Source organism: Pseudorasbora parva, chromosome 20 (genome assembly GCF_024679245.1).
Source record: "Pseudorasbora parva isolate DD20220531a chromosome 20, ASM2467924v1, whole genome shotgun sequence".
Classification (NCBI taxonomy): Eukaryota; Metazoa; Chordata; class Actinopteri; order Cypriniformes; family Gobionidae; genus Pseudorasbora; species Pseudorasbora parva.
In genome coordinates this window covers 36,510,759-36,538,670 of record NC_090191.1, presented here as the reverse complement: position 1 = coordinate 36,538,670, position 27,912 = coordinate 36,510,759, and the positions used below count along the sequence as shown (strand labels likewise).

The following is a 27,912-nucleotide window of genomic DNA, read 5'->3' as shown; positions in this document are numbered from 1 at the left end:
GGAAATGGAGTTACTACTGCAGGCGCACTGTAAATTCCATACAGCCACATGTTATGTGGCCTAAACACAAGTGACCACTCCAGGATCTGAGCTCTGTGGTGATAATAGAATAATGCCTGCTGTTGTCTGGGGAGGAACAGAGCACGCACATCAGTCACGGCGAGGCTTATATCTTGCAGTGTCATCGCGAGAGGCAGCATGCCTCTATATGTCAAAGCGCGACATCTACAATGTCTGCTGATAGTGAAACTGTAACCGTAAAATACGACAGCAAGCCATCGAGACGGCATAAAACGCATTTTATTTTGTTTCTAGCGCTGATCTTTATGAGAGCTTTTTGAAAGGTGGCTCTGGTGAAAGTGTGTGTGTGTGTGTGTGTGTGTGTTATTTACACACTGAAGTGGAGGAGTCTCGGGCCGGTGTGATAAAGCTAATGAGCTTCTTTGTGCTGGAGTGTAAATGAGACAGTCACCTCGCTTTCGCTATCTGCACGGTAGAGACTCCAGGGGTGATTACTGCTTTAAATTATGCTCAAGGGCAAAGCGCTATTTGCATCAGAGGGGCTTTTATTTGGCTGATGAGCGGCGAAAGCCGTCATCACCCTGCCTGAAGATGTTGCACTCGCAGCTCCCGGTGGACGGCGGGGGGAGACAGAAGCGAGACTGGCTGTTTGTGTGGTGTCTCTGCGTTACTTTGTTACTTTCCCCTCCTGAATGACAGTCAATGGACCCCTAGAGACGCCTCCTCCCACCTCTTCTGAACGCGTGCATGTGTGTTAATGTGTTTGTGGGGTGATGATGGAGTCAGACTCATTGAATATCAATTAGCACACTGTTTTTTCCTCTGTTATGCTTTTGCTTATGGTCTATTGTGAGATATTTTCCCGGTGTTTTCTTGCATTTGTGCAAAATCTTTGTGAAAATGAAGTAAATAAGTCCTATTTAGATAATTCGTTTTCTGTGGACACCCCCCACCCCCTCCTCCCCAAGTGGCTCCCTCAACTGCGATACTACCTCCAATTTCATTTGCTCTTACACCTGAAGAAGACGGGGAAAATATGGCTGACACTGGCTGTCAGGCGTCTCATCTTAAATTCTCCTCAAGCTAAAATGTCGGGTTAATTGCTGTCATTTTTACACCGGGCCAGCGACTTACACACCGTTCCTGTAACAATTGCTGTAAGCAGGGGAAAAACATATAAAATGAATAGTGTCCTGTGCATCTGGACACAACATTCATGAATGCATATGGAAGTGAGGCTAATAAAAAGCGCAGGACTGATCTAAAAACAATATTCAGAGTTAAACAACAGAAATATAGCAAGAGCCAATAAAAAATATGACGTTTTATAAACTACTGCAGAAATGATAATTGAATTCTTATGCATGAAGGTGAAATGGATGGCGGGTGGATTTTAAAATGCCGTTTTTTAACCGATGCTCCCCAGGGGTCTTCCTCTCCGGACATGAAGTTCATTTGCAAAGTATGGCTAACTACACTATAAATCCATACAAATCCCAGATTATTAAACCAGAACAATCATAGAGGCTCCATTATATCACATCACATTATCTACAGATCAATGCAAATCTTCTTGTATACATGCACTACTATTAATATAACAACATTAAAAGCTCATTTAACAACAGCCTACAATCAATGAAGTCCATTTCCTTGGCAACCATTCTTGTCACGTGGTACAATACTTCCATTAAAAAAAAAGTTCTGTTGTAAATCTGGGAGACCAAAAATTTGCCACGCCGCCATAAAAGTTCACAGTCAAATGTGCAAAGCCTGGATTACGTGCCTTAATCATTGCTGAAAATTTAAAGGGAAATAAATATTAATTAAAAAGAAAATCACTAGAAATGTTTCATTTAAGTTTGGCAGTACACAAAAATATTTACTACCAATAACTAATAATTATTTTTAATTGGACTCCTTCATCTTTCTCTATCTAACACACGAACACACACACATCCGTGTGGTTATTAGGCAGATGTGTAGGAATTCTCTGACTGTGTTGCGTGTGTGAGAGGGAACTGTGCAGGAAGTGTGTGAAGTTAACAGCACCTGGCCTCCCTTTAAAAAGCCTCCCGAGGCCTGTTAGCTGGCCCACTCATTTCAATGTGTCTGTCTGCGCTCTCTCGCTCCCTCTGTGGAAGTGAAACATTGTCACTCTCTCCACTGTCTCTATGGCACTTATCTCTCCTCTCTTCACTCTTTCTGCTTACACTGCCCTTTTCTTCCACTCTTAGTGCGGATTATCTACAGACAGATAACACAAAATCTATTCAAGTAATATTCAGCTATAGGAATAATCCTACTAACAATTATTATAAATGATTACCAATAACCTAATTTTACAATTCAAGAATTTATTAATAATGCTATGTTATTGTTATACTATTTATGACTATTAGCTATAGTTAAACTAAAAATAAGTAACAACAACAATAATAATAATAAAAAACAAATTATGGTTAGTAGTTTTATATATATATATACCTTAATACTTATGGTTAGATGCTTTTGTATTGTAATGCTGAATCTAATCTAATATTACGATATAAAAGCTATTTAAAAATACAACAAAAATTGTAGTTATACATATTTATAATGATATTATATACATGTATATTTATAATAACAATATACGGTAATAATACTTTATCTTTACCATTTCTAATTCTGTTTACATAATAATAAAAATAAAACTTAACAGTATTAATATCACTTAAAAGTGATAATAGTAATAATAATGATTAAATTATGATGATGATGATTGTCGTCAGCATAAGACAAAATTGAATCCACAATTTATTTTACATGAAATAACTTATATTTATTTACATTTTTACAATTTATTTTATAATAAATAATGTATATTTATAATATACATTAAAAATACAATAAAATGGATAATTGTATACTGTATATTTATAATAACTACTATTTTTGTGTTTGTTTACAGTAACAAAATATTTTACATACACTAATTTTACATACATTTTATACTTAAATATGTAATTCATTTTTTTATTAAATGCATTACTTTATTTTGAATATTTAAATCTGTTTATAATATAGTTATCATAATAACAAATAAATATGTACTTATTTTACTATATACATTAAATCCATATAAAATGAATATAAAACAAATATTTAGATGCCCATTTAATAATAATAAACATATATTCATCATTAACTACAAGCAATTTGCATGTATGAACAAACTATAATCAATAATGGCTGTGATACATGTTTACAAAAACACTTTTGAAAGGCACACCATTAAATCACAAAACACTGATCTCTATCTCACACACGGTGAAGTGTGCAGGTTAAAACAGAAGTCAGTAATGAGAAAGCGGGGGGGTGACCCCAATCAGACACGTGTGTGAGACACAGAGCGAGTGAGAGAGACGGCCAGTGTGATGATGAATGGGAGGAGAGGCCGTGAGATGGGGGTGCTGTTGTAATCACCAGCTGGAGAGGGTGGCCAGGAAGGGGGGCGGGTGATCGGAGGGGCCCACAAAGAGCCGCAGGACACACTTCACTCTGCTACACTGATCCTGTCTTACCCACGGGCTCATGGGCTGCTTTCAGCTGCTGTCACCAGGACGCGCGCGCGCACACAGACACACACACACACACACCAAAGAGCGGTCATTTAAGTCATTTAATAGCTATACACTGAAAGTTGATATTTAGTACAATTAAATCGAAATAAAATTCTTTAAAAAAAATTGTTTTTATTTGAGCACAAAACATTCACATGACAGCATGTTGTTTGCATCCTTGAAAACGATGCAAAATAATGAGTGAGGAATCCCAAATTCTGTTTTCACAGACACATACTCGCATCCAGTGACACACTTGTGAGTGAATAAGTGAACACACACTCCACACCGCCCGCAGACTATCCTTGAGCTCAGCCTGACCTCATGCTGCTCTTTTGGTGAGCTGTCAAACCCATCACTCACTGCGCCGACACACGCATCAACACACAACACTTCTGCATTCAAAAGTCAAAATAATCAAGCACACAGCACTTATGCATATATATTCTGACATAAAAACAACATGCATTGGTCAGTTGAGGTTTCTTGAGTGAACGAGGTTGCCATAAAGTGTACTGTAGTCAAATGAGGAGGCCCTCTAGTGGCCACAAACAAAGACACACAAGCAAAGCTCCGTACACACATGCTAACACACATGCACGGCCTCACCGGCACACTTCTCCAACAGAATCAACCAACAGCACACCTCCAAAACACATCAAAAGCTGCTCAAACAAAGACAGATTTCTGCACAAAGTCAAGGAATTGCATCCAAAAACGAACCGTAAACACCACAATAAATGAGCACTAAAATACATTTAAAAAAAAAGTCCAGTTCCTGTCTAAATGCACACAACTGAAGGGTGTCAGTCAAATCGCTGCCTGCTGAGTCTTGTGTGAAGCCAGCGAGAGAGAGAGAGAGAGCGAGAGAGAGAGAGAGAGAGAGAGAGAGAGAGGGAGGAGAGGGAGAGAGACAGAGCGCGGCGGATGACAACGGACGGGGGGGGGGGAGAGACGCAACTTACCTGCTGTTGTTGCAGATGCAGCAGCTCGACTGCGCTTACTTCACTGCTCGTCTCCCCACTTGATCTTCCATCTCTACTGCCAGCATCTAATTGGCTGCTTAGGCTGCTCATTCCATTTTGACTCATTGAACTGTTGCTTATTGTCTCATTGGCCGACTCCTGCATCATGACTTAATACCTAGAAGTGATTAAGAGGCACCGGTTAAGGCTCTTGTTACAATCCCCTTTAGTTGCCTCCTAAAAAAAAAAAAAAGGGGGGGGGGTTAAAAAAGAAAAAGGAAAAATGGGGGGCGAGAAAGAAAAAAAAGCTTTCCATTATCAACCCCTGCTCCCTTTGCAAATTAAAGCATTTAACGGGGGGAGGGGGTGGAATTATGCATTCACTGTGTAAATGAAGCAATACAAAGAGATGCACGTTTCTTCCTGCCTTATAGACATATATTTTTTTATATTTCACTTACTGTATGCTTCTTTTTAAATTATTTTTTTTTTTGTGGATCGGCCATCACACACTGATAAACATCACGCAGTGTTCAAAAAATTAATTCAAGTGACTTCAGTGCTGTGTGTATCTTTTCAAAAGGAAACTAAACATGTAAGAAACAGCCTTTTCCCCCTCGTTCAAATGTCTTAAAATATCCCCGTTGCGTCTCGAGTGAACGGAGTTGCTTAATGACGCACAGCTAATCATGCAAAATTAAAATTTGGTACAGGAGGTGAGGGGAGAAGAGGGGGAATTACAAATCACATGCTTCTGTACTGTGATGAACGATATAATGGTCTTTTCTTTTAGCTGAAGCAAAATAAAATGTGCCTGCTAGTCAAATGAGGAGAGAAAAAAAGCCTATGTCACTTATAGGGTAGTTTTTTCCCTCCCTTTTATTTTAATCACATACTCAAATATTCATTATTTCCGTATATTTAGCAGCGTCCGCCGAGCACAATTAAAATTCAAACACCAAATTCAAACAGAACAAAAATCGCACACGTCAACTTCTACCCCGGCAAATAAATGAAAAGATATTAAATTAATTTTCACTGCCATCTATTAGAAATCAAAACAGGGGAGGAGTGGTGGATGCAAAAAAAAAAAAAAAAAATCTTTCACGAATATCACTAATGATTGTGCTAAAAACAGCATAAATTATGCATATTACCTCTTCTCTGGTAATAAATGTTTTATCATTTTCCCTGCATAAATGTTGTGTATGTTCACAGGAACCCTGCCAAGATCTGTGGAGATTTCTGCAATAAATAAAAGAATCGTCCGACCCAACAAACGCAATTCAAGGTGTGTTCTGCATAGCTAATATACCCACAAGAGCCTTAATACACACACAGACACACGATCTCCTCCGTCATTCACATATTCATCGAACCCCCCTCCTCTCTTCCCCTTACACATTTAGTTTCTCTCAGAAAATGATTGTGGGCCGTCTCATATTTCAGCGCATTCGAACATAAACAATATTAATTACGCTAATGGCAAGCATGCACAATAAAATTTCCCTAATCTCGTGTAATGTTTAGAGGGGATTCGTTTTTCCTGTAACACTTTCATTTATTTCCCTGACAGCTCCGCCATCCTTCTTTCCACAGATTAAACACATCAATTTTGTCACCTGCTACGTACGGACAATTAGCAGCGATCTTTGAACGAGAGCGTACAGTAACTCGACAGCCGAGCCACAGAAGAAAAAAAGAAGAAGAAGAAGAACGGCGCTAATCAAACGTACGACACAACAAAGACATAGTCTTCTAATCCACGGCTGCTTTTCAGATCAGTAAATGACATTTTAAAGGCCTTGCTGGTGTTTTATGAGACGCACGAGAAGCTTTTCCTGCATTTATTTAAAAAGTAGTGCACTGCACTGGTCAAAAAAACTACTTGGGAACAAACAAAAGTGCAGAAGATTAACAGACCAGGAGAGAGAGAGAGAGAGAGAGAGAGAGAGAGAGAGAGAGAGAGAGAGAGAGAGAGAGAGAGAGAGAGAGAGAGAGAGAGAGAGAGAGAGAGAGAGAGAGAGACTCACACAGTGTGAGGGCTGACGAATCTCTCCTGAAGAAACACAAAGCTGCCGTAGAGATTAGGCGACTAATAAGTATTCAAATTAGGCATAAATTTTACATGGCCCATGTTTAAAATATTCAGAGAAGGGCCTCTTGATTGCCTTTACGCGAATTTTATGAACAACGTAATGGAGTGCTTTTTAATGCTACAATGAAGGATACGAGAAAGTGAGGGACGAGTTTAGGACGCTGTTCCTACTCCAACCTGGGATAAAAAAAAAATGCTAATTAAAATTACATTTCGGATCACTGTAATCCCAGTTTGCACTCTGGAAATTCAAATATGATTTCTAGGAAAAGACAAACTGATTATTCCCAGAATTAAACACATGTTTTTAAATAACTAAAGAACAGATGACATTTTGATGTAATAATAAAAAAAAAGAACAAAAATTTCACTTCAAATTTGGTTTTGGGTTTAATGATGCGGAATACTGATCCTGTCATTATAGAAACACACATTATTAACACTGTATCCCCTAAAACCACATGATCCACAACTGGCGTGTAGGTGTCTAACTGAACGTAATGCTCATGCAGATGTATGCAAAGTGTATTCAGAGAGATCAGGTGCTGCTTTAACCTTAATGACAGCGGTGAGATAAATTAATTAGCCATCTGAAGGCAGCATCCAAATCTGCCAATTACAATGTCAATTAGAAACACATCCTCGCTCGCGATCGTTTCCACGCGATGGAGCGGACACGAGAAGGGTTTCGGGGGGGGGTACGAGTCAGAATGACACTGAGTGAAGGAGAGAGTCTAGTACGGTACTGTACTGCCTGAGAGAGATGGACAGAGTGAGAGTGAATGAGAGAGAGAGAGAGAGAAAGAGAGAGAGAGAGAGAGAGAGAGAGAGAGAGAGAGAGAGAGAGAGAGAGAGAGAGAGAGAGAGAGAGAGAGAGAGAGAGAGGGAAGAAAGCCAGCACCCAAAGTCTGTCTTTGTTTGAGTCTATTGTGTGACCCTCATTTCTCCGTCTCTGACCCTTGAGACCGACTGCCTGTCACTACAACACACAGGTTTTTCCTAAAAACCCACTGGGGTCGAGGGTTCGTGCTATTGGAACAATATTTACGGCCCTCGCTAGTGTGGAAAAGCTCCGGTCCATTTGACACTGGTCCTAAAACACAGCGAGTCAGTGAGTCGCTGTGACAAACACAGAGCTTGTGGGCCGTTATTACCATTATCATCTTGATAATGATCATAATCTAAAGGAAAATCTACGGCGGTGTGTATTCAGGAGGGTTGATAAAAACCAAATCGCTCTGTTTCTGGAATAAAAGGTGTTATTTGGATCTGTTTCTTTTCTCTGTGTGTTTTTTTCCCCGTGCTTTAAACGCTGTAACAGTACCGGGCGTGCGATTCCTTTCTGGCTGTGCAAATGTTTGCTCTTGAATCGTGGGCTGTGCAAATCTGTCCTTTCCATCAGGTGAAAAATCCCAGACAGGATCCTGACAACGCATTCAAGGGCTACGCCTGTGATTTTGGGTGGGTAGGTTAGCAAAGAAAGGTGTGGGGAGGGAAAGCCACAAATATAGCCCAGATGTTTCTCATATACACACACACACACACACTGCACATCATGAAGGAGTAAAGTTACTCATGCTCGTTTGAGCTGATCTGATTTTACAACCACAAATGTTGCCTCATTATCAAATCCTTCTTATCAGAGCTCGGATATCACAATTTCAAGTTCTCCGTCATCTAAAGGCGCTCGGAAACCGCGGGATGTTTTATACAAGTCGCTGAAAAGGGGCACTGGAGGCTGCAACTGTGACATTAACACACACACACACACTCACAGAAATCATCCACTTTCGCCGAGACGCACTTCATTTTTCCCCTCCCGTGGAAACCGGCGGCCCTCTCCCCTGATAGGACACACAGAACAGACCTGAAAAAGAGCTTGATGATTATTTCAGGGAGGCATCGGAAAGGCAGACTCTGTGATCCAAGAAGACTAGTCATTATCAGCGCATTGCTCAGGTGCCCGGAATCCTAACATTGCAAGGAAGGGTGAAAAAATAAGGGAAAAGAAAAAATACTAAAAATTACATTTCACAGTCTGCTAGCTTCACCCGCTCTGATTCAGTTAAGATATGGATACCATTTAAAATAATCACAAATTCTGTGCTCCACTGAAATTAATTCATCATTGCCATAAGTTACAATGCATACAAAATAAAGCAGCACAGCGCTCCACTATTCTCCAATATTTAACAGTCGGGAATGCTTAATAAATCAAAATGCCAGATTTCGAAAACGATGATGCAAAGTTGGAATTTCATCCCGTGCATCATGTGGAATGGAGAATATGATCATTAAAAATGCCACTGAACAGCTAAAAAATGCAGTCATGCTAGCAGTCCTTTTTGGCTCTTAGGGGTCACCGTACAACGTTAATGACTCTCCTCTAAACCTGAATGTAATATTACAGGCCCCCTCTTCTCAGATAGAGGGATTTCAAAGTGATTCACAATGGACGAGATTACACAGTAAAAAGAGCACGAGGGAAATCATATTTATACCACCAGTTCAGAAATGAAAAGGGAGGATGAATACAACGCTTTTCAGGATTAATAGTATGCAAAGTAACTGAATCAAGTGTTGTTATCACCGGCAAAATGAGAACACATTCAAGAAAAAAATTCAATTCATCGTTTCACTCACGATAAATAGACCATCTGTGATTCGATTCATTCAGCGCTGAATGTTCAGAACTTAATTCTGGGCTATTTACATTAAAAGAAGAAGAAAAGAGAGAGAGAGAGAGAGAGAGAGAGAGAGAGAGAGAGAGAGAGAGAGAGAGAGAGAGAGAGAGAGAGAGAGAGAGAGAGAGAAGCACAGAGACTGAGGGGACAAAAGAACACTGCGATAAATCCTGGAGAAGCTCTGAAACAAAACCAAATCCTTGAGAAATAAAAAACATACACAATTCATAAATGCTAAACACGTTGTGACCTACAAAGCCGGAGTTTGGCTTCAGATTTTCCAGCACTTCCGGGGGGGGGAGTGAGTGAGTGTTTCAAGTCTTTCCATTTGATTCAGATTTTACCCAGCAAGCACCTCCCTCTCGAACGAAAGCAGCTCCAAAAGTGGGTGACTAGACAGTGACGCTGGAATCTCATCAAGCAGTCCCTGTGCTTGCATTTTGGGTAATTTCTTTAATTAACTCAACCCACCTAATCACCAGTAATTGACCTATAAAAGGAGGAGGCCCCATTGTCTGCTCCAATCATCTTTGGCAGGAGGAGACAGTCTCTCCCTCGCTCTCTTTCTCACTATTTATCCATCTTCTTACACTATTTACCTGCTTCAAAACGCATATTTCATTTCATTTCGTGCCGCAATTATCCTTTGTGACACCGGCTGCGTGTGGGGCGAGATTAAAAGCCTTGGGGTGGAGGGGGCAAGCGCGCTCGCCCCTGCCTGAGACACGCGGCCGCGTTAACGACCGGGACGGCCCTGGTGCCGCCACACAGACACGAAGCCGCGAGAGACATAGCTCATGGTGACGTTTCCACTTATTTGAGGCTGATTAGGGTCATTATGTCCCCCTGCTCTGATTTATGTTGTCATTCTTTCGGCCCGGTCCTGCATCGATAGATCTTAATGAATTGGTAAATAAGGGTGAAGATTACACTTGACAACACCGCAACATTTCTCATTCATACCCGACAAGATTTATGTAACCAATTAGGGCGGTAACAGGCGAGATTGGTCGAGAGAAAAATAATCTTTCCCGAGGAAAATTACCCCGAGTCTAAAACCTCGACAAAATAGATAATGGGCAGTCTTTAAGGGAGACTTAGTCACAGAGCGAGAGTCTGGGCTGAAGGGTTCTCAGAAGTGCGTTTAAAGAGGGAAGCGGCTCTTGTAGGACTTTCAAATTGATTTTTTTTTTTTTTCTTAAAAATTCAACCACACGACTGCATGAACACTAGCACACGCACACGCACACGCACACACACACACACACACACACACACACACACACACACACACACACACACACACACACACACACACACACAAACTAATCAGCTACCATCTGCATGTCCGAACCAGAGGCCATGAAATCATTGGATTAAAAATTAACCTCTCACCAACAAAGAAGCACTTTGATGTGCAAATGTGCTCAAGAAGGTAGATTGCAAACTAGTATAATACACACACACATAAAAAAAATAAAAATACAAATCAATCATTTCTTCATGACTTCACGGTGTGATGATGCCTCGACTGAAGAAATCCATTTGCATTTTTTAATAGTCTGGTGTTTCAATTATTTAATTTACATCTGTGCGGTGTGAGTAACCAGTCGACTCATTTCGCATTAAAATATCAGATAAAAAAGGCTGATCATCAATGAGCACAGACAGGCCGAGGAGGACCCGAAGGGACGAGGGAGAACAGAGGGAGGAAAACGAGAGTGATGCTGGCGTCGTCTCATCCAGCTTCCCCCTTCAAGCACATGCAAATAAGGCTGTGATGCTTAACTGCATCATTTATGGGGATAATAGCGGCATCATCATTACGGGACTCAAATTAAATTACATCACAATTAGCATAACAAAGTGATTGGTTAAACTTTCAAAACAAATAACTGCCTCTGCTAATGAGCGGTGTTAATTGGCACGAGCTCATCTCGGGTAAACGTGTTTTGGTTAAATCATTTTTGAAATTCATAATTTTCTTTTTTTGTTTATTGTTTTCTTTTTATTTATTTTTTGAGAGGGTGTAAAAGGTGGCATGAAAAAAAGTTCAGCGAGGGGAGTTGCATAATAAAAAACACCAAATATGCAGCATTTAATTTTATCACACTAAACAAGCACTCAGAGACTCAGGAGAACAATGTAAATTATTCGTCTGATTCTCCATATGTACTAATCATGCAGCTTATTATGCATCAGGGTATTAAATTATAAAGAAGACAACGTCCACATTCCAGCACAAAGCCATATAAAAACTTAATAATATGCTCACAATAGCCCAATGGTGAGCGTCATTCAACCTTATGAATATTTAAGTAAACAAATCGTCTGCCCGCCTTTGCTAGAGATAATTAGTACTCGAGGGCTAATCATTTTACTGACCCCACCTCCAAAATGAGACGGGCTCGTTGAAGTTTTAAGAGACTATGAAATCTTAACTCTTTCAAATTAAAAAAGGAAAAAGGAAAAAAGAAAAAAAAATACACATGTACAACTAATTACTATTTTACAATTACTAGCCTGCCATAATAAAATAACAATAGCTGCTCACAAAATTATTTAATTACCGATATACAGAAAATAAAACAATAAAAAGCAATCAAATGATTTAATTTCCCATCAGCTCACTATAAACTCCACAAACACTTCACTTCAAATAAAATCACCTACTCTGCAAAGTCAAAGCACACTGAGAAACACACACACACACACACACGCACACTCTCACACACACTTAACGGCATGTGCGCACACACCCGCACAAAACCACATTCATTATCGTCATTGCCATTATCACCAGCAATTAACCCACAGATGAAAGCAGCCCACAAACCCAGCCGGAGAATGCCATAAGCCGTGAGGAATGACAGCGAGACTGAAAAGACCCGGTGGATGGATGAAAGTAGGAAAGCATGTACGGATGGATGGATGGATGGATAAAGGAAAAGGTGGCTTTATTACCTGTAGGTGAGCAGTGTGGGACGGCAGGCTGGAGAGGGTGTTTCGCGGAGAGTCGGGCGTCACGGGGAAGAGCGTGCGATTATCAGTGTCATCACTCCAACTGTGTTTATACAGACTCGCATCATAAACAAGCGTCTCTTTGGCCCCGTCCCTCACGCGTCGCTCATGCATACTTAAATCGGCAGTGCACCCATTAAAAAAAACGACCCCTATCTCCTGACAATTATTCCTTCATCTCCACTTGTCACCGAGCAATTACGACAGCGTGCAGACAGGGCCCAATAGGAGACGCGGGGCTTTGGGAAGCCGAGCGACCGGCCGGGAACGAAGGGAGGTGATGAAAAAAGTGCCTAAAATGGAAATGTGTCGCCCTGACCCGAAGCTTTTCTGCCTTTTGTGATGCACTGGAAATACTGGCACCATTAGCGTAACATCTCTGAAAATTATCCGAAAATGCAACTAATCGTTACAAATGTTCCTGCTTCTGTGCTTCCTCTAGAAATGCTCTTCAAAAATGTGTTCCTCTCCCTCTTTTTCTCTCTTTTTCAAAAAGAAAGGAAGTCTTTCGTCTTGCTGACTGAGTTGCTGAGTGAAACAAGCGAGTGTGTGAGAGAGAGTGTGTGTGTGTGTGTGTGTGTGTGTGTGACCATGCGCACCAGCGTCTGAGCGCTCCCTCACAGCCTGCGCGCGGAGCCGGGGACTCGGATCGCTCTCAGCCAGCCGCCTCTCGCACCTCTCATTTGAGCGCTGTGCTCACGACACACGCACACACGCTTTCTTTCTCTCCTTCTCCTCTTTTTCTCCTGCATTCGGACTCCAACCGAGACGGGATTTAACACACGCTGCCAGCTGTGGAGGACGTCCCGAGCCCCTAAAAATGTGAGGTATGTGTGCCTGCCTTTTTTTAAAATTCATTCTAGCTTGAATGAGATTAGCCGGCATGTGACCTTCTCAAGTCTGCAAACAAACTATTAAGCTTAGCTGTTCTTAAATAAAAAACACAACACACTCAGCCAGGAAAAAATAAAAAATTAACCCCTACCTTTTGAGAAACGACACACAATCCCACTCCCCGAAGGTAGAGGCATTTGAAGATATTCTTAGAAGCCTTGAAGCATTAACTAGCATCAAATATGAGGAATAGGATGCCACTGGTAGGCAACAGCATCAGAGCAAGAAAAAAATAGGAGGGGGGGAGAGAGAGGTGGGGGGTACGAAGAACGAAAGAAAGAAAAAACTAGCTGACGTTCACTGTCAAAGCCATCATTAGAGAACTATTTACAGCGGTATTTACACGAGCATTGAGGAGCGCCTCTTGCCCGATCACGTCCGAGAAACCCATGGCATTTTCACGCCTGTAATTAAAACAAATCAAGCAGACCTCTGATTGTTTTGGCACCCGAGGACTAATCGTACACAAAAATCAGCGGTTTGATTGTCAGAGTGGGGAGGTGTGTGTGTGTGTGTTGGGGGGGGGGGGGGGGGGGACGACGACTTATTTTTCCTGCGTTTCCTTTTTTTCCTTTCGAGATGGATGGAAGGCTACTTTAGCAAGTTGACTGATAGTGTGGTGGAAATAATAAATAAACACGCCTGCTGCTTTCCTTATTAGGTCAAACTAACCCTCAAAAAGTCCTTACGAGGGAAATATTTGAGTGAGGAGGAAGAAAAAAAAGCTTGGAGACTTCTTCAGATGCTTTGCAAATTATCCTTTACAGATGTCAATCGTGCATATTTGCACTATTTACTGACTGTAATGAAATCCTTCACTTTCGTATCTCTTGTGTTGTAAACGACTGAACTACTGGTGTTTGTCAACCCTTTCTTTCGTTCTCTCACCCCGCATGCCACAGATGTTTCTCCTAGCGGTTCCCGCAGACAGGAATCCGCTCACAGAGACGAGAGCCGCGCTCTCCCCCAGGAGAGGAGTACAAAGGCCAGTCTGCACGCGGCAGATGCAAAACCGAGTCCATCTGCTGCAGGCTTCCCGTCGCCACATGGAGATTGAAAAGTGAGGGTCGCTGGGAAGCGTTCGCGTAGACGTAGCTGGAACGCGAACAAGGAACCAGCTGTTGGTAAACGGGGGAGATGTGAACGAGCAGATTTTGAATACAAAAGACTGACGTTGACGTTTTTTGCACGTGGTTTATGTTTGAGAATGGACGACTAAACAATTCTATATTTAAGCTGCTAGTAAATTCAAAGACCTCATATACAAGTCTAGAAGGTCTAAAAATTGCACACATCACGATGGGCAAGACATTTGTATGTTGTGCACGGTCCACCCAAGCCAGGCATGACAAATCTATTTAGTAAAAAAAAAGAAGAAAAAAAAAGAAACACAACGCACTTGAAATCCCCATTCTGAGCATGATATAACAAGCTCCATGTAGCACATTATCTACCAGCTCAACTGGAACATATTTTAACTGTATGATATCATTAGAATCCACTGAGCTCAAGCCAAAACAGTTTTTAGGCCTCCACCACTCCAGACTAGGGCAAACGCTCAATGAGGAAGTGTAAAAGGTTGCTCTGGCAGGCACTGAAGGCCTCCAGGTCTTGCCGTCGCCGCAGACATTGCGTTTAATGTATCATATTTACATTTCATCCCAAACGCTAAGGGCAACATCGCCCCAACCTTCACTTCATGAAGCAAACAGGCTGATTTAGCTTTTAGCGCTTGCTAGCAGTTCTCAGTTCTCGCTCCTATCGGGTTTTATTCTGTCTGTCTCTCACTTAACTCTCTTTCTCTTTTTTTCCCTCCTCATTTCATAGGGCTTTGGACTGCAAGGTCAATGAGGACAAACAATTCCAGCAGCGGCTCTCGAGCGCATGCAGAAGAAAGTGTTGGTTGAGGGGGGGTGGACTCGTGTGGCGGCAGCAGTGGCAGAGCTGGTGTCTCTGAGCGCTGGCATCATTTCCATGGAAACCCCTCTAACTATTCATTTTCAATTAAAGCAGACATAAAATGCCTTGCCCTGAGACTGCGGAAGGTGTCAAGAGAACACTGGGGGAAACCAGGCCTTTTTGGAGCCATGAAGCTGCTGGGCTTGTTCATAGTGACAAAAATCACATTTCACAATGTGTTTTTATTTCACAAATCACACCAGTTACAACACCAAAAGCACAACTGAAAATCATGCATGCTAAAAATTAGCAATTGATAAGATAATAAATGACCTTTCTGGCATTATCATCTCTATTATGTCCCTTGGTTGCTTTACAGAGGTGTTGCCTCCCCCTTGTGTCAGTTTTAAAATCTGACCGGATTGTCAACTGTAATAAATTGTTAAGCTGACCAGTTTTTGGATATTTTTGTTGTTGTAAATATTGTGGAAAATTAGGTATACAAGACTAATGTGCTGCCATTACATTGCACTATACAAAATGTAGGGTACAAAAGTCTGAGATCACTAGAAATATATATTTTTTCATATAAATCGAGTTAACAAGCATGAACTCCACGATAATACTTGATCATGTTTGTCTGGATTTTTGGAGATGATCCAAACTAATCCTGCATATCTGACCGCCTGTACAGTCACATGATCACTGTCACAAATGTACATATTTAACCTAGAAATAGTGCAGAATAAAATATATCATTTAGCATGAGTATATATATATATAATATATATATATATATTTTAGGGGAACCTTTTAGGGGTTCATTCATTATCATTTGTTTTATCAATAATAATATTTCATATTATTGACAAACATTTCACTGCATTATTCAGTGTATTCAAATGCATTTATGAATGCATGTGAATGATCACAAAATTCAAGATATGGGGGTTAGAAAATGTATATATATTTTTCTCATTTTATGTAGTTAATCAGTATCACACAAAGAGTGCCATTTCAGTTTTTCTCCTACAAAAATCAGCATGATTGAAATTGTATACTGTAATATACGAAGGAATAATAACCTTTGTGACAAAAAGGGTTCTTTCTTGTCATTCTAGAGTCTTTTTAGCATAAAAGGTTCTTTGGAGTTGAGTGAAGAACCCTATGGTTGTACATAGAACCCTTTTTTTAAGAGTGCACAGTATATGGGTATTATATCAGCCACCCTGCTCTGTAGATATCAGCATCAGCCCATGAAAGACTCCTACCGGTTGACCACCACTAAAGACTGAGCTAACAGCAGATTAAGCTGAGCTAGTGTGCACTCACTGAGAGCCTGATGTGTGTTTCAGGCCTCACAGAAACGCCGGCAGCATTAAAGCTGTTCTCTGGCTGGAGAGTTATCCACTTGAACTCATCTCCGCCTCCGATACATTCAGCTGATGACTGAGCCTGTGGAACGCACTCGACACTTGTAAACAGCCCTAATAAACTCTCAGCTGTGGGTCTGCATGTATCCTGAACATATACATGTATGGGATTTAAACAATAAGAACCTAATGACAGTCAATGTAAATCAAACACCTTCAGATTTCATTAAGAGTTACGAATGGAGCTATTTACCCAATTAAAGACCGCGGCTGTACAAATCAATAACTCCCTGCTTGGTCAACTAACAGAAGTTTTAGTTCCCCTTGTGTCAAAATCTACAAACAGCATGACCAATTTAATCTCATATATATATATATAGTACAGGCCAAAAGTACAGGCCATTACTATTTGTATTGTTTTTGAAAGAAGTTTCTTCTGCTCATCAAGCCTGCATTTATTTGGTCAAAAATACAGAAAAAAATTATATTGTGATATTTTATTATAATTTAAAATAATTAGTTTTCAATTTATTATACTTTAAATGATGCTTTAAATGATTTAAAAAATGATTTAAAAAGTGTTTAAATGATACTTTTCTGTGATGCAAAGCTGAATTTTCAGGATTGTTGCTCCAGTCTTCAGTGTCACGTGACCTCCAGTCTATCACATGATCCTTCAGAAATCATTCTAATATTCTGATTTATGATGAGTGTTGGAAACAGTTCTGCTGCCTAATATATTTGATGAATAAAAGGTTTAAAAGAACTGCATTTATTCAAAATAAAAACACATTTTCAAATAATATAAATCTCCTTTATTATCAATTTTTACATTTTATTTTTGACCAGTATTGACCCAAATTACTGACCAGTAGTGTATATTGTTGTCACAAAAGATTTCTATTTTTAAAACATTTGTTTCTTTTTTTTATATTTACTTTGTATTCATCAAAGCATCCTAAAACAGTAACACAGGTTATGAAAAAAATATTAAGCAGCAGAACTGTTTCCAACTTTGAAAATGAATCATCATATTAGAATGATTTCTGAAGGATCACGTGACACTGAAGACTGTAGGAATGATCCTGAAAATTCAGCTTTGCATCACAGAAATAAATGATCATTTAAAGTATAATAAATTGAAAACCAATTATTTTAAATTGTAATAATATATTTTTTCTGTATTTTTGATCAAATAAATGCAGGCATGATGAACTTCTTTAAAAAACATTACAAATAGTAATGTGTCCAAACTTTTGGCCTGTACTGTACGTATGGTATGTATCGATATACAATGTGTATCGGTGTACGATATACATTCATTTAATGTTTATATACATATAAAGATAAGATGTAATTAATAGTAATGAAATACTAGTAAAGAAATATATAGCCTGCATCATTCATTTAATTACAGCATATTATTTATATTTAACTACATCAAATTTATCCTTAAATTATGACATATTACTTTAAATGTGTTCTATACATCTATATCCCACTGACCCTCCTGTCATCTAAAAACAGAAATTGATCAACCCTTATTATTCGGTCTTTTAGTTTTAGTTGCTGCATCTTTAGTGATCAGGTGGTGATAGTCCGATTACTGTGACTTAATCTAGCCAAACCCCGTTTCTCTTTTTGATTTAAAAAACGTAAAGAAAAAAAAATATGAATGGCAATCTCGTAAGACCAGCCTCTCTTCATCTTAATGATGCTCTTCATCGCCGATCGATACAACCTGAAATGGACCATTAGAGCACAATGATTATATAACAGGCAGCTAAACATTATAATATACTGTACTTAAGCGCCACGGTATCCATGGCAACCTCTTTTTGCCTTGCATGGCGGAACCTTAATGAAGTCCTATTAAGTAGCCTATAATGATAGTGTCCAAATGTATTTGCATATATACTTCAGTAGGCAAGGGAGGGGGACGCGACAAAGCTCAACAATCACAAGAGCACAAGATAAGATGCGCGTTTAATCCACAGCATTACTCTGAAAATAACAACCCCGAGCCTCAAAGAGCTCAGAGACGTAACACACATCAAAATAAGCCGCTATCAGCGCCGGTAAATAAGCTACGTTTGGTGGCACCTCCATTAAAAAGCTAATTAAGCTCAGGGGCCAGGAGCGAGACGGGGGCCGGCTTCAGCTCAAGAGGATCCCCGTGCAGGATTCCTCACATGTGACTTTCATTTGCGACCCTGGCCGGACGCCCGACAGGACATCCCAGAGAGAGTGTTTGCTCGACTCAATATCAACAGGCGCAGCGAGCGGCCCCAGGAAACGGGCCTCGCCTTCGGTTCCTATTGAAAACAAACCAGCGCGCACTCATCAACGCTCGGCACCAGCAGCCGCGGAGAACACTCTGCGATGTTCTCGCGCTCTCTCTTTCTCGTTTTCTTCCTTTAATGATACCTGCTCCACTCTAGCATCTGTAGGGAGGATTGAAGTATACATTTCAGTGGAGAAATAAAAGAGATCGAAATGACAGAAGTCAGACAGTTCAAGCTGACCGGCCACTTCAAACAGAAAGCCCCGCAGAACGAGACAGACACTCCAGGTTAAATTGGCTCTTCTGTGTCTACCCTTAAAATGTGGGCTCCTTCAAAAGCGCATTTGAATTAGATGAGTTGATGAAATCAAAGACTTGACTGTGTGGGTAAATTCATACAAGCAAGTGCAGCTCACAGCAGTTTACCTGTTATGCGGCAGATTGGCGGCAGATGAAAGCAAACTGAATGGCAGCCGACTTCCTCTCTCGCTCAAGAGATATTATCATACTGTAAAGGCTGTAATTTGTATTAGCGCGGCATTGTTGGAAATACGCAGGTAATGGGTATTTGATGCGCTCGGAGCTGCCAAACTTGTAATAAGATGAAAGGGCAACATGACAAGTCCTCAGCTATGACCACTCGGCACACGTTTGTCAACATGACAAAAAAATAAATAAATCTAAAAACAATGATACATTTCGTTTTTTCGACTCTTGAACAACTCAAAAGATCAAAGACGAAAAAAGAAAAAAAATGAACAAAAAAAAAACCTGGGTCTTTTGTTGGAAATGCATTTCACGTTTATCATTATGACATCATCTAAAACAACTATATTTTTGAATTTTAAAAAATCAACTCAAAAGATAAAAGAAGGGGTTAAAAACATTGATTTATTGTAAAGTAAAATAAATAAAACAGTTTTGTAATAAATGTAACATGGTTGTCAATAAGACAAAAACAAACAAACAATTCCTCTAAAACGCTGTTTTATCTTTGTTTTTAGACTCTTAAACAACTCAAAAGATAAAAGACAGGAGGAAAAAACATTTATAAAACAATAAATGGTCTTACATTTAACACAACAACGCTCGTCAAAATGCCCAAAACGGAAACGTTTAAAAACCCCACATAAATAAATGCCCCGTCTATTTGTATAACAATGCTAAAGAACGTTTCTCTGTCTGCGTAATTCTTTATTCTTTAAATTAAAATAAATCCAGAAAGCTAAGAATTTACTACAAAAACACAAAGTCAAGCATCACGCCTAGCCTTCATTTTCCATTTATGTTGTTGCCAAGGTGTTGCTATGTCATTGCTAGGTGTTGCTTACAGCACAAATTAAAAGGCACCCCCCCCCCCAAAAAAAAACCCAATCGCAGGTGCATTTACTAAATGTAACCCTTTGCGTAGTTCTGCTCAATAAGATGGATGTTTAGTACGTAGGGTTACGAGTTTGCTCAAATCACTAACCTTAAGTAGGATCAATATTAATAGAGATGCTTGAGAATATAAGCGGCCACAGTCTGTTAAATTTGTCAGTCTGTTAAGTTTGTTAACACTACTTAAAAGGACGGTTTACCCTTAACATTTTATTCTGTCATCATTTACTCACCCTCAGCTCTTTCCTCCACTGAATGTCAGTCTCCAGACAGTTCATGGGCCCCAGTGACTTTCAGAGTATGTTTTGTTCTCCATACTATGGAAGTCAATGGGAACAGAAACTGTTTAGTTACCCATATTCCAATAGCTTCCTTTGTGTTCAGCAGAAGAAAGTAATTCATACAGGTTTAGGATAACTTGAGGGTAAGTAAATAATGACAGAATTTCTTTCCTGAAATCAGAAAATAGAGAAAACATAGTGATAAAAAGCAGCAGGAAAGTTGGACATATCTTAGCTATTCTCACATTACACAAGAACCCAAAAAGTAGCATGAGCTACATCCAATCCAGAGGTTTGACTCTATTCAATCAGACAGTAAATTACTCACAAAAAAAGAGAGAGAGAATTAATTCAGGAAAATGGAATCCCACCAAAGAATAATAAACTCATTATAAGGAAATTTCTAACTTAACCGTTCTCCATGCCGCAGCTAATTTAAACCTAATTTTTACTAGCCACTAATTCAGTAGGGGGGCGGGGATAGGAATTACATCTGGAGGTAATTCGCTGTATGGAGGCTAGCCAAATAAAAAAAAATATATGAGCGAAAGAGGGGCAGGTTCGGCTGAGGGGGGGTTTCTGGTCTCTGAAAACTGCTGAATGTTTTCATAGTGCTGTCATCAGAGGTGTTACCTTTGGGAGAATCAGAGAGAGACAATGAAGTCCTGATAAAGGCAACCGGTCCCAGATGATCAGACTCTAGAGAGGTGGCAGCCCTGTTTGGACTAGACAGTCTCAGCCCACCACCGATATTTAAAACATCTCATGCTGGATCACACGCCTGAACATCTGTGTCAACACATGACAAAATCTGAAGAGGGGAAAAGTTGTTTGGGTGCATCGGACAGCCTGAGAACGCAAGTAGAACAACAATTCCCAACCACAATTCTGAGATAAGTGGGTGTTTCTCCAACTAGAAAGTTTTATGGCTGAAAGTTTGAACTTAATCAAAACAGATTTATTTTTGTTTTATGAATTTCACATTAAAACTGTCAAACGCAAAGGCCAGATTTTATTGTTTTATTCATGCCCTGAACCCAAACTTTTAATAAAAAAGTATTTAAAAAAAAAAAAAAAAAAAAAAAAAAAAAGTTCTAGTCCTGTAGCATAATTTCTATCACAATTAATATTTTTGCATTTAAGAAAAACATTTTCAAATCAATCTGCAATTGTCAAAACGTACACGGTAAGCAATTAACCATTTAAAAAGAGTTTATTTTACTCAAATATTACTGAAAGTTAAATGTAATTATTAGAATAAAGTTAAATGAACTCAATACCTTTTTTGATCATAGATTATAAGTTCAGCATAGTTCTAGTTTTCACAGGATGCTTTGCATCAGACTGCATAATGAGAAAACATGACTGTTATTTACTTTTGCACAAGAATAATAGGTTTATCTAGGGCTGGGCGGTATATCCAGTTTGAAATATATATCGATATATTTTTCAGAAATGATATGGAATGAGGTAATACTGTGTGTATCTATATACAGCAGATTGATACGGACACATCTGAAAAATAGCGGAGTAAGCAGAGTGAGCTGATGCAGGGAAAGTGCATGATACAACTTGTCCTAAACATGACACATGCTTTATATTAAGGGCTTCAAAATAACCGGTAAGATAGAGTTTAGTTAACATGTATAGATTAAAGTAGCTTGTCCTGTCAGATGCTCTGAGAGTAACCTGTGCTGTTTATTGGGCCTGAGATGTGGTGCTTTGCTCAGTGCATAACAGACATCTGTACACTTTAGAAAGTGTCTCTTTTTGCTGTCCAGAAAGGACAAGCCTTCTGCAAGTGATTCTCCGCTAAAGTACATTATATATTATATAGTATATTTTTATGAAAGTGACCATTATAATAGGGTAATCAAATATAGGTTAATAATATGCTTTTGTTTTTATTTTCATTTTTAATTTAGTGAATTTAAAAACAAAAACATTAATTTAGTTTTTAGATGATTAACCCCCTTTTTGCACATAATATATTGCATAGCCTCAATTACATTCACTGTATTTGTTTATAGCCTTCAATACCAACATTGCTTTTTAGGACATCGTTGGGCAGGATGTGAAATAAAAGATTTTTTTCTTTATCCAAATAGAAAAACATAGAAAATAAGGCCATTTAACCAACGACCATTTACCCAACAAATACCGAGATATGAGTTTTTGGCCATATCGCCCAGCTCTAGGTTAATCTAAATAATGATGAATTGGTTGGGTTGGATGGATTGCAAAAATGTAAGATTATTGCTGAATTTGCATACTTCTCTTACTATTCCTGCCATATAAAGATATAGTGAATATAGTATGGGTTTCTGAATTTAGCATACGTTTATGGCATGATGTGTACATGCAAATGTATAGTGATAGTTTCTGTCCAATATTAAGTATAATATTGCTAGCTAGAAGCTAAATGTAAAATATTTGACTCAATTTGATGTGTATGCAATCAAATCGTATAAATTGGCTTAGTCAACATTTTATTTAGCAAATAACATATTTGTGCAGTACAAAATCACAATTTTAAGTTCTACTACCTTAATAATGCAGTTTGCCAACTTAAATATGAGGCAACTGATTTACTTTAAACTAGGGTTTACAATGTAATTGTGTGCATTTGGTGAATAGCAGGTGGGTTTAAAATAAATAAAAAAAAGTTTAAAAAAGCCGGTAACCACCACAAAAATCCAAGTAAAGGTGGGAATGACATCTATTGCTTCAGAAAAGCGAATACCTATATTGAGAGCGTGCACAGTTGAAGAAATACCCAAATATTGAACATTACAAACCTGCGAACAAGCAGACAGGCTCCTTGAATAGTTCAAAAACCCTACAAAGACTCGAAGTGAAAGACTAAGACTCAATGGTCCCGTTTGTAGGCACGGCAGATACACGTCGGATCTGCTCCAGGTGGGAGAAAATGAAAAGTTTGGACTCCAATAATCTATAGTGAAAAGTGACTAAAAGAAGACATTTACATTCGACACAGACCCTGACAGCCCCCACCTCAATCCCAACTACCCCCGTGTCCTCTTGAACAGAAAATGTGTTTTCCAAATGAAAATAAACTGAGGCCGGCCAGTTTGAGGCAGTTAAATTCAGGAATATGAGATCAAATAAAGACTCCTGTGGCGGCTGAAAAGAGAAATGAAATCGCTTCTGAGGAGAGATGTACCGGGTAATAAAATCACTCCTTTATATCTTCCTAAACGGCACATGTTCCCGTGGAGTGGTTAAGCTTTGGCGCGGTCGGTCAAAGACAGTATGCAAGTGGCAATTTTTACTTCCTGAAGATCTCCCTACCGATATCCTTCTTAAGTCTTGCTCTCTGCAATTTGGTAGAAATGGCAAACTCTTTTAACGTCGAGTTTGAGGAAAACTTTTGGCCAGAATTGCTTTAACAACATACGGCGAGCGTGAACTCCATATTCCATTAGCCGAACATAACTGGAGGTCGTAATCAGGTGCCTCTGACGACCTGTTTCCATTATGTCGGGAATGGAGGATGAATACTTGCTCTTGATTGGACACAGTCAATAGTGCAGAGCGCAAACAAAAAAACATCACAGGAACAACCACTTCTCCCTGAATCGCTTCAATTCATCCGACAGTCCATTGACGGCGGAATTACGGTGCATTACCAAAAACATGTAATTGATTTGCCTTTGAAAAGGTAGCCACAGTAACTTCAGACCATGCTTTAGGCGGCTACGTTGAAGGGCATTAGCAAACGGAGGAATACATTATAATTTATAATACAGTGGTTATTAAAGTCCCAATAAAAAGGGTTTAGAGAGTGAAATGATTCACTTATCAGTTTGCTTGTGCGGTACTTAAAAGCAGCCCTCTTCTGTCATTTTAGCCACAAAAAGTAGCCTGTGATGACATTGAAAACAGCACTGCATGTACAAATTTCCCCACGATGCAAATGCTTTCCATTAATTCCTGGAATGGAACAAAAATTATAATTGTTTATGCAAAAGGAAGGAAAAAAATAAATGAAACATAATAAGAGTTCAAAATGGATGCATTTGCTATAAAATGCGTAGCAGTCCCCATTTGATTTCGAAATACGGGCCAATCAAAAAACGCGCAACAAACTTATTAACCGCCAACTTCTATTCAAAGTACAAATTGCTCTGTACTGTAAAAAGCAGACAATTTGCACAGAAGCTCAGGAAAAGGGGCTTTTCAAGCCACAATAAGTGTTTTCAGATAAACCAAATAAAATGTTCCTGGAGAATGAGTCACAAAAGTCACACATGTACAGAACAGGTATACAGACATATACACCGATCAGGCATAACATTTTGACCACCTCCCTAATATTATACCGTTTCCATGGTGTCCATGGTCTGCAACAACGCTTAGGTAGGTGGTACTGGTCAAAGTAACATCCACATGGATAGCAGGGCCCGAGGTTTCCCAGCAGAACATTGCCCAAAGCGTCACACTGCCTCCGCTGGTTTGCCTTCATCTCAAAGTGCATCCTGGTGCCATGTGCCCCAAGCGCACACACCTGTCCATTCATGTGATGTAAAAGAAAATGTGATTCATCGGACCAGGCCACCTTCTTCCATTGCAACGTGTTCCAGTTCTGATGCTCACATGCCCACTGTTGGTGCTTTCAGTGGACAGGGGTCAGCATGGGCACCCTGACTGGACTTTGGCTATGCAGCCCCATACACAACACACTGAGATGCACTGTGTATTCAGACACCTTTCTATCAGAACCAGCATTAACTTCTTGAGCAATTTGAGAGTAGCTCTTCTGTTTGATTGGACCACACGGGTCAGCCTTCTCTCCCCACGTGCATCAATGAGCCTTGGCCGTCCATGACCCTATCGTCGGTTCACCACTGCTTCTTCCTTGGAGCACTTTTGATAGAGACTGACCACTGCAGACCGGGAACGGCCCACAAGAGCTGCAGTTTTGGAGATGCTCTGACCCAGTCATCTAGCATCACAATTTGGCCCTTGTTTAACTCGGTTAAATTCTTACGCTTGCCCATTTTTCAACAACTTTGAGGACACCCACTAAAAGGTGCCATGATGAAAAGATAATCAGCGTTATTCACTTCGGTGTATATGATACACGCTATCCGGTCAAAAAAAGGCAAGGCTAAAGAGTCTATGAGTGGATCATTATTGCAGTGATTATTATTTTTCTAGCTTGTCATATGTTTGCCAACAATTCTTCTGACCCTAATTGATGGAGTGTGTAGCTTTTCATTTCTTAAACAACCACGTAGGAAGACACATCATGGCCGTATTCCAGGATGATAATGTCAAGATTCAAATTGTAAAAGATTGCATTGACAATGCAAGAGTCTACAACTCTGCAAAGTCTCCTCCAGCACAACCCAAATACTTTCAATGAATTTAAGGTCTGGACTCAGAGGTTTGAGTTCCCGCTCCCGTACAACCATTGTACGCTCCCGTACAACCATTCGCTCACAGTTTGAGCCTGATGGATCTGGGTGGTGTCATACCGGAATACGGTCATTATGTGTCACAAATTCATTGACTTTTGAAAATCAGGTTCAATTTGTTTGTTTTTTGTTGTAGGTTTGTTTTTTTTTGTTAGTTTTTTTTACCAAAGAAGGTGTGGTTTTTATGCACAAAGTGTTTTTTATTGTCTCAATCTTTTATTTTAACCCATGCGAATGCAGATCCAGATGTAAATAATAACGAAACATCATTTTTCAAAATTATTCAATTTTTACCTTCTTTTTTTTTTTTTTTTTTTTTTTTGCCTGTTCTATTTTTTCATTGTAGAATATCATTGTAGAAGTTTTGATAAAGGTCATAACCTGAATCAAATTTAAATCAAATTGCATCTTCACATTCAATTACAATGTTTACACATGTTGATGCCATTGTGCTGTGCTTTAATTCATTTCTCTGCAGATAGTGAGCATTCATTTATGAATTAATTGATTAATTGCGTGCTACTCTTAATGAGTGTTTTCATCCACGCATTGCAGACATGGCCAACACATTCTGACAACATACTGTAACTGAATAATCAAACTTAAAACAGAGGAAACTGTGAATGCTACAACCATGACCTATTTGAATTCACACATCGAACCAAAGCCTACAGCATCCTTCCGAATTTTTTCCCTCATTAGGAGTTTGACACATAAGAGACTTTCTACCTTTTACTGGACGAAAAGAAGGGAGTGAATAAAAGGAAGGACTTTCTAAAAGTTTAAAAGTGCCCAACAGCTGCTGTCGGGTCATCTAAATGCACATCCACCTCCCCAAACAAACTCAGACATGACTTCAAATACTGTGCATAGCTGGACTGTTAGCTAATCCTACCATTGTTCAGGCTCACAAGTTTCGACCCCTACTGCTCGGACTACACTCCCTAGACTAACAACCCATCCCTCCATGCGAGCAAACTGCAGCGGTAATAAATGTCACACAAAAACAAGCATGATGCGAACGTTCCCCTGTGAGGAAGTAGCGAACCGGTGGCTACAGTAGTCCAATGGGCAGACGTACAAGAAGAGCTTTTACTGAACGCCGCACAGTCAATTAAAGTCGGATTTGAATGATTTCCTCCTGACAAATAAATGCATCGGGGTGGATGGTCGCCACTGATTTATGTGCCAGAGAGAACCTGAACTTCTCAAATGTATTTGAATTACTTAATGCAGCGTCGATGCATTATGCTTGCAATCCAGAAGGAGCTGACTGGCTGATCGCCTGACTAGGAAATCAAAGACAAATGTTTCATTAGCAGGTAACTTTTTTTTTTTTTACAAGTCCTGCAGTTCCGATTTAACTCATGCATACACACACACACACGCACACACACACAAAGATAAATTTATAAATGCAAATTATAAATGCAAGGCTCTCGCAATGGGGACTTGAACTTTTCACACCTTTCAAAGCCACAGAACTGGCTGCGTTCTGCTTCTCTGCAGCTGCTGCTCTGCACTAATGCAAGACGGTGTCATATGAAAACTATTCCTCTACCCAAACCACAGAGCTGGTCATTAATGAAACACAGCCTGCGCAGTGAGGTCATGAAAAGTCTACATTTCAGCAGCCACATATACAGAAAAAAAGAATAATTCCCAAAGAATAGAGCAACAGAAAAAAAAAATCTGAAAATCAGATTCCAGTCCCAAGGACAGGGAAAAATAAATAAATGGCAGGGAACGGTGGCCTCTCACATTTTCCCCCCGCGCTTTGCAAACAACCGTCAACTGCTGCTCAGAAACAGCGCTGCTTCACAATGAAAGTAGACTAAACAATCTGATCCCGGCCAAGGCAAACGCTCTGCAACTCTGCACACAGTCGCATTTCAGGATGTCTCAGCTTAATTGCTAACTATCAAATCTCACAATGGAATCTGTCCATTTGGCAGGGACCCCAGTG

The 27,912-nt window shown here is 39.7% G+C and overlaps 1 protein-coding gene and 1 long non-coding RNA gene across 9 annotated transcripts in view; one reads left to right on the top strand and one right to left on the bottom strand.

Annotated features, from left to right (window-relative positions):
• The window catches only part of foxp2 (forkhead box P2), a 231,119-nt gene that overhangs the window by 53,417 nt on the left and 149,790 nt on the right, over positions 1-27,912 (bottom strand). For 2 of the 8 annotated variants that reach the window (XM_067427242.1, XM_067427241.1), the window contains one exon: positions 4,592-4,769. The exons of 1 other annotated variant lie outside the window; for it this stretch is intronic. In XM_067427242.1, the coding sequence (XP_067283343.1) occupies positions 4,592-4,759 (168 nt within the window). In that variant the 5' untranslated portion in view covers positions 4,760-4,769. Of the gene's footprint in view, positions 1-4,591; positions 4,770-8,464; positions 8,536-12,337; positions 12,524-13,379; positions 13,505-27,912 lie in introns of those variants that run through there. 5 more of the 8 variants (XM_067427244.1, XM_067427243.1, XM_067427245.1 and 2 more) reach the window with 5 other exon arrangements.
• On the top strand, positions 13,089-15,631 carry LOC137048908 (uncharacterized). The gene is made up of 3 exons (XR_010899525.1): positions 13,089-13,221; positions 14,191-14,412; positions 15,116-15,631. It is a non-coding gene; the product is annotated as an uncharacterized lncRNA (long non-coding RNA).